Source organism: Gobio gobio, assembly GCF_949357685.1.
Source record: "Gobio gobio genome assembly, chromosome: 23".
Taxonomy (NCBI): Eukaryota; Metazoa; Chordata; class Actinopteri; order Cypriniformes; family Gobionidae; genus Gobio; species Gobio gobio.
This window is the reverse complement of record NC_137119.1, coordinates 42,526,595-42,539,490: the sequence shown is the minus strand read 5'-3', so window position 1 is coordinate 42,539,490 and position 12,896 is coordinate 42,526,595. Positions and strand designations below refer to the sequence as shown.

The 12,896-nt window shown below is 38.6% G+C and overlaps 1 protein-coding gene across 3 annotated transcripts in view; it reads left to right on the top strand.

Moving 5' to 3' along the window:
• scn5lab (sodium channel, voltage gated, type V-like, alpha b) overlaps nt 1–12,896 on the top strand; it is a 183,044-nt gene that overhangs the window by 42,110 nt on the left and 128,038 nt on the right. For all 3 annotated transcript variants that reach the window (XM_079806384.1, XM_079806383.1, XM_079806382.1), the window contains 2 exons: nt 1,050–1,202; nt 1,287–1,640. In XM_079806384.1, coding sequence (XP_079662510.1) covers nt 1,050–1,202; nt 1,287–1,640 — 507 coding nt within the window. The remainder of the gene's footprint in view (nt 1–1,049; nt 1,203–1,286; nt 1,641–12,896) is intronic.

The following is a 12,896-nucleotide window of genomic DNA, read 5'->3' as shown; positions in this document are numbered from 1 at the left end:
CTGGAAAGTTTCCAAACATCCTGGAAAGTTTCCAAAAATTCTGGAATGTTTCCAAACATCCTGGAAAGTTTCCAAACATCCTGGAAAGTTTCCAAAAATCCTGGAATGTTTCCAAACATCCTGGAAAGTTTCCAAAATTCTGGAATGTTTCCAAAAATCCTGGAATGTTTCCAAAAATCCTGGAAAGTTTCCAAACATCCTGGAAAGTTTAAAAAAATTCTGAAAAGTTTCCAAAAATACTGGAAAGTTTTAAAAAATACTGGAAAGTTTCCAAAAATCCTGGAATGTTTCCAAACATCCTGGAAAGCTTCCAAAAATTCTAGAATGTTTCCAAAATCCTGGAAAGTCCAGATATAAATCACAAATTGCAGTTCAAATCGAAATATAATTACAATATAATCTGCAGTCCTATACATCAATAACACTTTTTAAATAAAGACTGAATATTTGATCTGTTTACTTGCATGTCATGTGACCATCAACCAACATCAGAGAAACGTGAGCATGAACATGTTTTTAAATTATTAAAATATGAATCTTAAATGTTTTGTGTCTAATGCCGGGTTCAGACTACACAATATTTCTGTCTGTTATGAGAGTGATTATGCTTGACTCAACATGTCAGACTAAACGTTGCTTCCTGACCAATCATTGCTTGCTGTATATAATTCGGTTCGTGATGTCACAGAGAAGGCGGAGCTTTTGAAAGATAAGATGTCAAAATGCCTAAGTGAATGTAAACAGTTGAGAAAGAAAACGCATGTGTAACAGGATCCGTGCGTCAGCTCTTAAAGGGACAGTAGCCTAGTAATAAACCTGCTGACAAATATCCATATGGAAGCTTTTCCCAATGGTAAAACTGTGGCCAGTGAAAATGCTGAGTGGCTTGTAACTTCATGTCAAGCCCTGATGATCACCCGGTGATATCGTGTAATCTTAACCCGGCATGAATGGTTCGGCTGACCAGAAAGCTTGTGAATCCCTGATTTAAGCAATAACACATGCTATATTGGGATTATAGCTACAGCTTTTTGTCCGGTGTCTCTCAGGTGGCTCAGAAAGCACAAGAAACCGAGTCCATCTTGACCGCCGACGTGTCGCCGTTCTCCTCACACGGCAAAGGGAATCTGGATCGGAGGAAAAGCTCGAGGATGTCGGAAGGGATGACCGGAGACAAGCTGGACACTATAGAGGGGATGAAGGTGGATTTATAAAAAAGGAGAATCCTATCATTTATGCACCATTCCTAATCTAAAAAAGCCACACATTCCTTTCTTCTTTTCTAGCAAACGCATTCTTTGCTGGTCCGCACGCTCTCCTTGCGGGCGAGACGGGAAAGCCAGGTCAGCATCTTCAACTTCCGGCCGCCCAACAAAGACTCAGAGGTGGATTTCGCGGACGACGAGTTCAGCAATCACGGCGATTCGGACAGCCGAGGCGGATCTCTGGCGCTGCCCTGGAGCAGGAGGAGGACCAGCGCCCAGAGCACATGCAGCCACAGCTCCCAGTTCTTCTTCCCCAGCCTCAACATCAACGGAAAGCTGTTCGTTGCCATGGAGCAGAACGGGGTCTCGGGCCCGGGGCCCCTGTCTCCTCTGCAGCTTCCCACCTGCACTATGGAGAAGGTCAAAGAGGAAAGCGTGAGTGACTTTATGCCTCTAATCTCATGAGCAGGGCTGGTAAAGGGGGATCCCATGCAGTGTTCATTTTGACAGCAAATTTTGATTTAGTTTTAGTCATAGTCACTTGACTAAAATGCCATTTAGTTTTAGTCATATTTTAGTCACCTGAATTGTTTTTAGTTTTAGTCTAGTTTTAGTCTCCTAAAATCTAATGAGTTAAGTTAAATTATAATAAATTAAAGGGGTGGTTCCGTGTTATTTTTTCTAGGCTTGGTTGTGTTTATGGGGCGCAGTATAACATGTCTTAATACTAGTGGTGGGCCGTTATCGGCGTTAACGTGCTGCGTTAACGTGAGACTCTTATCGGGCGATAAAAAAAATATCGCCGTTAATCTATTCTCAAAGTTGGGTTGGGAGCTGGGTCTATACTACGCAAGCTATGATGACTTTCACCTTGATAGTTTAGCGTGAATGTACACCTAGCCGAATTGCACTGTAGGGGCGAGAGAACGAGTCTTCGAAACCTGTGTGTATGCCTACTAGTGTTGTCAAAAATATCCATATTTCGATATGTATCAATACTGAAATATCTGAAACGATACGATACTCATTTTCTACAGTATCGATATGACAGCGTGTTAGTATTAGGGTGACCGGTCTGAATTTTGCGCGGGGTTGCACCTAACGTTAATTCTACTAATTCCCACAGATTTCGCACTCGCATCTGAAGCGCACACACACATACCGTAATAAAGCCGCCTCTGACATACAAGTGTAAAAATTAGCTCCTTTTTCCAGCTTATTAATGGACAAACACACTCAAAAATGTCTCAATGCGTTTTAATGTAAACACAGTCGTAACAGCTCACAGGAACAGTGTTTGGGATCCATGCGTGCATCTGGTCTTAAAGGGACAGAAGTTATTTATTATTCAAACTACAAAAAGACAAACCATCACTTACGAGCACACATATTCTGAATGCCTTCGGCAGAATTCAAATGAGCCATTTTAATCTAGATTAATCTAAAAAAAAATTAATCTATGCCTAGCACTACTTAATACTTCTTTTTTTTTTTACGCCATATTTTTCTTATATTTGACCTTTATTCCACACCTCTGTCTCCACTGTCCTTTGAACGGCTCGTTTGCTTCCTGCGTCTATGAAGCCCATCCCTCCGAAAAACGCAATGGTCTTAGATTGGTTAGATGGCCAAATGTAGTTTGTAGTTCTGCATCAGCTCTCTCTCTTTCGTAATGACTGCGACGTCTTTGTTGCGTGTTCGCGGGGGCAGTGTTTATGTTAATAGCAGGTGTTTATGATGTCACCAACCCGGGAAGAAGCTTGTTGTAGTCCAAACCGGCCGTTTTTGTAGGCAATAAACTGCCATAACTTTAAAAGACAATATCTCCGTTTGCATTGAACTTTCAGCGCTGTAACTTTGCAGATACTGTTTATGCTCAAGCAGCAACATTACACACTAACTAAAGTTAAAAAAGTGAAATCACATGCAACCACCCCTTTAAGCATTTAAGCCTTACATAACCGACTGTCACTTGAACTGACATTTCGACATCATTTTGTTTTTTACATCAAAAATACACGAAAGAGCTCAATTCACTTTTGTGTTTGTTTTTTAAAAACATCTATAGTTTTTATAACTTTGTATTTCTGTTTTAGTCAGTAGGCCATATCAGGTTAAGCTAAAGCTACAAATAAGTTTGTTTATTTATTTAATTTCAAGCAATGAAGATTTTTTTAATGATTTTAGTGAACTATTATAACCCTGATATTTTATTGAATATGTGTCAAATACTGGTCTTTCCTCCTGACTATGAATTATATGGGAATTAAATTAAATACAGTTTATTGTGTAACCAAAAACGAATATATAATGTGTGACTTTTAATTACAAACAAGCTCGAAATACACCGGGACTCTTATTTTGAAATGCCTGTGCCTCTATTGCAGTTGCAGGAGCTCATTCAAGTTCAGATGAGGAGATAAAATATGCATTGTTACAACCGTCTAAAACATATTACTATATAAACATCGTAAAGTACACATTGTCATTATTCATCAGCATTAGTTCATAAACAATTGCCTGGCATAAATGTGTGTTATTGATTGATTGAGCCGCTCTGGAGCTGGATTGGGGATGAGCCGTGTTTTCCAGCCGTTAGATCAGTTCAGATCAAATGTGTGCATCTGTTACACAGGACATCAGTTCTGACTGCATCTCTTCACTAATCGACCCTCACTAACCTTTTCATCTCGTTTTAATTTGTTGACGAAAATGACAGTTGATTTTCATTATAGTTTTTGTCATCCAACACTAGTTTTTATTTAGTTATCGTCTCGTTTTTGTCAGTGAAAAAAGGTTGTTACGAAAATTATGACGAAAATTATTCGTCAATGAAATGAACACTGATCCCATGGAAGTGATTTGTGATAAAAGCACCTGTTGCTCTGGATATATCGATGAAGAGCCGCCTCTGGAATCTGCTCCTGTTGAGAAACGGGAATCTTGGGAAGAAATTAATAATAATAATTCACTCAAACAATAATAATTTCTGTTCACTCAAACAGAAAATAACACATTGAACAGGGTTACCGTGGGGTCTTAAAAAGTCTAGAATTTCAAAATCTAAATATTAGGCCTTAAAAAGTCTTAAATTCGCTGAAGTATTCTGTTCTAGGTCTTAAATAATTTTAAACAGGTCTTAATTTTCCCTACATCCATGTAACACTTCCTCTAATGCTCAATGAAATGCTCCCGTAGCACTTTTGTGTGTGTGTGTGTGTGTGTGTGTTTTATTCCAGGGTGTTGTAGTTCGTTCTTTTGCCTGCCAACTACAAATGAGACCAACATGCAGCTTACAGTGCAGCCAATCAGCTTTCGTGTTATTGAAGTCTCTTTCAGATTGTACCACAGACACATACATTTTATAAGTTTCTGCGATTACTAATACAACGAAAAAGCAACATGCATTTCGATCCTGCATTATTCGTAAACCAAAATAAACAAGATTTATGTATTGTGTTTGTTCTATTGTCATGTGTGACTATTGTGCATCTAACATAATACATGGTAAATGTGGCATCTTAATTATGAAAAAATGCTAATTTCTGGAAATTACCACCACAAATTCAGTCATTTTGATCTAAAAAAAATCACAAAAAAAATTGCAAAATCCTGGTGGGATTGAGCTATGAGGAAATGCAAGTTTATCGATTTGTTCAATTTGAATTAATGAATTTATATTTTGTGACTTATAAGTCTTAAATTGAATTCATAACGGTCTTAAAAAGGTTTTAAAAAGTTAAATTTGACTTGGTGAAACCTGCAGAAACCCTGATTGAATTAAATGTTACATTTTGAAGGAGAAAGACTACAGTGTAAAAATAAGACATCATTTGTAGAATAAGTCAGGTTCGCCGAGCAATACTACTACTACTATTAATAATAATAATTATTATTATTAAAATTCTTAATAATGCATATAATATTTTATTGCTACAGTCTATTATTTACTTATCATTGTGCCAAAATATAGAAAAATATATATTCAAATGATTATTATACTCACCTAGGCTGCATCTTTTTGATCAAAAATACAATATTATACAAATAAAATACAAATATTATATATGTTCCTACATATAATTTATTCCTGTGATCAAAGCTGAATTTTCTTCAGTGTCACATGACCCTTCAGAAATCATTCTCATATGAGGATTTGCTGCTCAAGAAACATTTACGATTATTATCAGTGTTGAAAACATTTCTGTGGAATTTGATATATTTTATTTTTCAGAATTCTTTAATAGAAAGAACAGCATTTATTTGAAATCTTTTGTGCATTATAAATGTCTTTACTGTAACATTTTAAACATTTGTACAGTAATGCGAATTTGGTCAAATATGTGAGATTCACTCATCAACATTAACATTAAAAGTGTTAAACAATACTTAGGATTAAACGTCTCTTACAACTAAAGACTCCAGACTGCTGTGTGTGTGTGTGTGTGTGTGCGTGCGTGTGTGTGTGTGTGTGTGTGTGCGTGCGTGTGTGTTTGTGTGTGTGTCTGTGTGTGTGTGTGTGTGTGTGTGTGTGTGTGTGTGTGTGTCGGTGTGTGTGTGTCTCAGTGTGTGTGTGTCTCAGTGTGTGTGTGTGTGTGTGTGTGTCTGTGTGTAAGTGTGTGTGTGTGTGTGTGTGTGTGTGTGTGTCTGTGTGTGTGTGTGTGTGTGTGTGTGTGTGTGTGTCTGTGTGTGTGCGTGTCGGTGTGTGTGTCTCTGTGTGTGTGTGTGTGTGTGTGTGTGTGTGTCTGTCTGTCTGTCTGTCTATGTGTGTGTGTGTGTGTGTGTGTGTGTGTGTGTCTGTGTGTGAGTGTCTGTCTGTCTGTGTGTGTGTGTCTGTGTGTGAGTGTTTGTATGTGTGTGTGTGTGTGTGTGTGTGTGTGTGTGTGTGTCTGTGTGTGTGTGTGTGTGTGTGTGTTTTATTCCTATAGTCCTTCTATAGCTGTCAGTCACATTGATAATATGCATGACTTTGATTTTGATGAGACCGGCTGAAACATGTGGTGTTCTGCTCTTTCACACTCTGGCAAGTGTTCATTTATCCGCATATCAAGTGGAATAATTCTAATACAAAGACTGAAGTTATTTTAATTGAATAAGTCCAGCAGACGATATGGATTTTTGTTGTTGTCTAGACGTGTGGCATTATCAGCTATTAAGCCGAATGAAGCAGTAATCGAATGAGTTTTACAGTACAGACGTTATCAAGGATATTGCATGAGTGAAGCTGACAAAAAAACGAAACATTTCCAGGTCATATTTCATATTAGACTGTAAAGATACAATTAAGAAGCTTTGTGTTGCATTATGCTAAGTGCTAAGTGTTAAAAAAAACTTTTAATTGAGCAATTTAATTATTTAATTAATGAGATTTGACTTATAATACTATAAGGGCGTTTTCACTCCTGAAAGTCCGCACCAAGGTCTGAACCGAAGTTCATGTTTTGATACATTTTATACATTGGGTTAGTTTTGGTTTGGTTTCACATTGCAATTATGCGAGTGCACTAAAAAACTGAACATGACACACTTGAGTCCACTCGTCATCATCTATGTGGGCGGCATCTGGGCATTGATTGGTTTGTAAACGGATATGCGTCTGACGTCAAGAGTGAATGAACGGACACATATCGTTGCCACTATTGAACTTTGCATTGCTTGACTATTTTTTATTCGTTACGTTCAAAAGTGGACATTTCAAGCTTTATATACACACATTTCTCATGTTTGTGAGATGAGTATCTGCTGAGTTTGGGTTTATTTGAGATGCGCTCCTGTTCATGTGCAAAGCATGTGATCGCTCCCGCGATTATTGTCTGCTATTGACTATTTGCTTCTTATTTATTAAATCCAGGCAATTATCTGATTAAACGTTGATTAAAATTAAGATACAATTTATACGAAACGAAATTCACATTAAAGAAAGGCTTTCTAAGCAAAATCATATAAAATTTATTTCAAAATAATTTCTGACCTTCTGTCTTCTGACATATTGCGCATCTTTCCACTTTTCATAATCAATGTAGCCTAGATTGAATTTAAAAATAACATTATAATATTTAAACATAAACAGGAACTTCCTGTAAATGGTCTGAAAGTCTGAACCTTACAGAAAATGCTTTCACACTAGAAACCAACCGAACCTTTGTTCAGTTTGATCCGGACTCAGACTGCCTCTTTTCGTTTGACCAAATTTCGTCTGTTTGGCACGGGAAGGTTTCACATCTGTAATTTTGATTCGGACCAAACTGAAAAGTCCGAAAATCTGAACCAAACAAGGTAGGTGTGAAAACGCCCTAATATTGTTAATAATAATCATTATTATTATTATTATTAAATTCTTCATAATGCATAATATTTTCTTGCAATTGTCTAATGATTAATTGCTTATAATTGAGCCAAAATATAGAAATAATTTTAAATGTACATATTCACTACAGCTCAAAACTTTGAGGTTGGTACATTTTTTATGTCTTTGGAAGAAGCCTCTGCTCAACAAGACTGAATTTATTTGATCAAAAATACAGTAAAATACAGTAAAAATAATACGTGACCTGATCCAGCAAAAGTCACAGTGACCCAAATTTCAGAATTGAGATTTTGATATCACTGGAAAGAGGATCCTGGTCAAAGTCATGCCTTGAGTGGTTTTAAAGATATACCCATTTGACTTATGGTTGTCCGCCCTCTTTTTCCAATTGAAAACCTGAGAAAGTCACTTTTAAAGTTTTTTTTTGCCAGTTTTTTTGTTAATATTTTTCAAAATCCATTGCATTTAAAGGGATAAACTATTGATTTTACAGCTTAATTTGACCAAAGACGTTTGTATATGTAACTTTTACAAAGATTTACTAAAATCAGAAAGATTGAACAGAGGGGCTACATTTTTGCTTGAGAGAGGGTGTGTGTGTGTGTGTGCGCGCGTGTGTGTGCATGCGTGTGTGTGTGTGTGTGTGTGTGTGCGTGCGTGTGTGTTTGTGCTCGTGCGCGCATGTGTGTGTGCTTGAGTGCACTTGTGTGTGTGTGTGCGGGTGTGTGTGAGCGTGCATGTTGGTGTGTGTGTGTGCGTGTGTGTGTGTGCTTGCGTGCGTGTCTGCTGGACACGTATGCGTGTGTGTGTGTGTGTGCGAGATTATTAAACACGTTAGACGCTTTAATTCCACTTTTCTAACATTTTCTTCATTTTTATTGAAAAGAAATGCCTTTCCGATCTGATATGTGATGGGAAAGGGAGAAGAGTGAGTTCAGCAAAAGGCGGATTCGAACTTCCGGTTGATTTGCGTCAAACGTTCTGTCATGTGTCTTTCTTCTACACTATAGTCACTCTAAATTATTCAGTGATTTCTGTGATTTTGTCTCGCCCAGACGTTTAGCAAACAGAGCTAAGCAGTGTGTGTGTGTGTTAGTGAGTGAGTGAGTGTGTGTAAGTAGTCCTGCACTGTCTCTCTGAGGAGATCTGCTGATCTGACCGGAGGACGGCTGGACCAAATCACGGGCGGTCAGTCAAAACGGGGCTTCCCAATGACAAATGATCAGCATTTATGTCACTGTTTGTGTACATTTCTAAGCTTTTTGATTGGGTCTATACAACGTTTAACTCCATAATCAGAGAGCAGAGACAGTGACAGGGGACACCTGGAATAAAGGGTGTTGAGAAAAGCAATGTTCATTTCCAGCGAATTAAAACGGTCAACTTTAATAGTCATTTAAACACCTTGGCTGCGTCCCAATTCGCCTACTTATACTACGTCCTAAAAGTATGTACTCTTTTTGTGAAGAAAAAGTACATACTTTTGAGTGTGTAGCAGAAGAGTATGCAAGCTTTGGGACATACTACTTCGTCATCTTTAACGGACTCTGTTACGTGCGTCCCGTCACCGTTTAAAATGTCAATCATCGTCACAGTTCAAATCCTCCACTTTAAATTTAATTTCCTACCGTATCGGAGAGAAATGTAGTCGCTCGTTGATCTGCCTTTCGTGGGTCTTTAGACTCCTCTCATGTGTTTGCAAAGTTAATGGCCAAACGTATCATTACAAAAGTTCTCAATGCTGCTGCAGGTGAAATATAATGTGGATAATATTGAATAAATATCTTTTCGTCCGGTTAAATACTGATAATTGCTCACTCAAACCACTTTATCTAATCCTCTCCACTTAACCGTCAGACTCGCGTAACCGTCATGTTTGTAGTTTTTTAAACACTTTTTATCCGCGTTTGTAGTTCTAATCGAATCCTCGTCCATCTCGCAATGGGTTGTGGGCAATATCAGCCATTAGAGTGCGCATCGATCTGCACTTCAGATTCTGACCGGAAATAGTAGACCATCCGGGAATCTTTGGAATACTCTTTTCAACATACTAAGATTTGGGACATACTGATTCTTTTTTCGAATACTATTTAGCACGGATAGTATGCGAATTGGGACGCAGCACTTTACTCACTTATGTGGACTATGAAACTTTGGGAGATTATTTTTGAATGTCTGTTCTTTGAAATTAGCTAAAAAAAAAAAGAAAAATTGATTAGATCCTAAAATGGAACGTTGCGACTTCTTACTTCACATATTTCGATGTAAAATACCAGTTTGCTTTCCCTTTAATCCCATTGCTGTCTGGGTGGGGAAATTGAGATATTTTTTAATATATTAAAAGTGATTTTTGTTTCCTAATTCATAATTTCCAACATTCATAATTTTAGCCATTTGTCTGAAACGGAAGTACAACGTCATGGCAAGAAATCTGAAATACTCAGAAAGGAGAACAGTCTGAACTGTGTGAACTGTGTGTTAGAGGCACGGATACCCTGTTGTCTTGGCGATGTAGTCATGGTTACGTAGCAACAGATGTTGAATAAGAGTTGAGGCGCACACACACACACACACTCACACCGCGGTGTTTCCCACTCGTCTGAACAGCAGGAGTGGGCGTTATGGTGGGCCGCGACAAAGTGCTCCTGCGTCATTCCTTTGATTACCTGCGATCAAAAACACATTTTATAGTCAGAGGGTCATTGGTACAGTCAGACATCATATACTTGACTCCAAGGCCTCCCTCATATTAAAACAATTAAAACAGGCTCTTCCAGCAAACGCTTAGAAAACAAATGGATTGACAAAAATTATCACATTTCCCAAAAACACCTATTAACACTTGAGGCATCTTCTGCTGAGGGTTAACAGCTGCTTTTATTAGTCTTTTGTTTTGCACTAAACAGAATTGATTTTTAAATGCCACTATGAGCGTTTAAGATTAATGTGTGAGTGTGTGTGTGTTTAGCTAATCAATATAATATCGTGTTTGCTGAGCCATATAGCAGTGCGCTTATAATCTTTCAGAACAGGTAGCAACTGCACAGCAACACTAGCAATCTCAATCTCCCACAACACTGTAGCAACCACATAGCAATGCCCTAGCAACCACCCAGTCTCCCAGAAACCCCATAGCTGTTTGTCTAAAACCAGTCAAAACACTTAGCAACTGCACAGCCACACTTAGAACACTTAGCAACTCCATAATGTGCATAAAATCATTCAGAACAGGTATCAAATGCACAGCTACACTAGCAGTGCCCTTGCAACGGCAACAACATAGCAACTCCCTAGCAACGCCCCAGTCACCATATAAACCACATAACTGTTTGTCTAAAATCATTCAGAACACTTCATAGCAATGTGCATACAATCATTCAGAACAGGTAGCAACTGTGCAGCAACACTAGCAATGCCCTTGCAATGGCAACCACGTAGCAACACCCTAGCAACACCCCAGTTACCCTAGCAACCAGATTCCACTGTGCTTAAAACCGTTCAAAACACTTAACAACTGCAAAGCAACACCAGAAATGCCCTTAGAACTTAAAACCATTCAGAACACTTAGCAACTGGACATCAACACTAGCAATCTCAATCTCCCACAATACTGTAGCAACCACATAGCAATGCCCTAGCAACCACCTCGTCACACAGAAACCCCATAGCTGTTTGTCTAAAACCATTCAGAACACTTAGCAACTGCACAGCCACACTAGCAATCTCAGCCTTAGAACACTTAGCAACTCCATAATGTGCATACAATCATTCTGAACAGGTACCAACAGTGCAGCAACATTAGCAGTGCCCTTGCAATGGCAAACACATAGCAACACCCTAGCAACACCCCAGTCACCCTAGAAACCACATAACTGTTTGTCTAAAATCATTCAGAACACTTAGCAACTCCATAGCAATATACATACAACTATTCAGAACAGATAGCAACTGTGCAGCAACACTAACAATGCCCTTGCAATGGCAACAGCATAGCAACACCCTAGCAACGCCCAAGTCACCCTAGAAACCACATAACTGTTTGTCTAAAATCATTCAGAACAGGTAGCAACTACAGAGCAACACTAGTAATGTCCTTGCAATGGTAACCACATAGCAACACCCTAGCAACCACCCAGTCACCTTAGACACCACATAACTGTATCTAACTTAAAATCATTCAGAACACTTTGCAACTGCACAGCAACACTAGTAATGGCCTTGCCATCCCAACCCCATAGCAACACCCTAGCAACCACCCAGTCACCTTAGATACCACATAACTGTTTTAACTTAAAATCATTCAGAAAACTTAGCAACTTCATAGCAATGTGCTTAAAAGTATTTAGAACACTTTGCAACTGCGCAGCATCACTACTAATGTCCTTGCAACCACCCACAACAATGTAACAATGTCCCCACCTAATGGGGTTTTGGTTTCCTTGCCACTGTTGCCTCTGGCTTGGTGTGCTCAGTTGGGGACACTAAATTTTTCAACTAAACATCGAAATAAATCGAAATAATAAACTAAATTAACCATTTAAACTAAATTACTGATCGAATTATTGATCTAAAGCCCACACTGTCACTGTATGATAATTGAAATGAACTGATGACAACAGCATTTTTTCCAGAATGGCTATACAGCTGAATAAAATTATGCTACATTATTTTCCTGTTTAACACTGTAAAGCTGCTTTGAAACAATCTACATTGTTAAAAGCGCTATATAAATAAAGTTGACTTGACTTGACTTGCAACCATCCACAACAATGTAGCAACCACATAGCAACACCCTAGCAACCACCCAGTCACCTTACACACTACAGAACTGTATTTAACTTCAAATCATTCAGAACACTTAGCAACTGCATAGCAATGTGCTTAAAAGCATTCAGAACACTTTGCAACTGCACAGCAACACTAGTAATGTCCCTGCCATCACAACCACATAGCAACACCCTAGCAACCACCCAGCCACCACATAACAGTTTTTATCTTAAAATGATTCAGAGCACTTAGCAACTTCATAGTAATGTGCTTAAAAGCATTCAGAACACTTTGCAACTGCACAGCAACACTAATAATGTCCTTGCCATCACAACCACATAGCAACACCCTAGCAACCACCCAGCCACCACATTACAGTTTTTATTTTAAAAATGATTCAGAGCACTTAGCAACTGCACAGCAACACTAGTAATGTCCTTGCCATCACAACCACATAGCAACACCCTAGCAACCACCCAGTCATCTTAGATACCACATAACGGTTTTTAACTTTATGGGCCCTATTTTAACGATCTGAAACGCAAGTGTCAAAGCGCGAAGCGCAAGTAACTTTGTGGGCGGGTCTCGGCGCTGTTGCTATTTTCCTGGCGGGATAA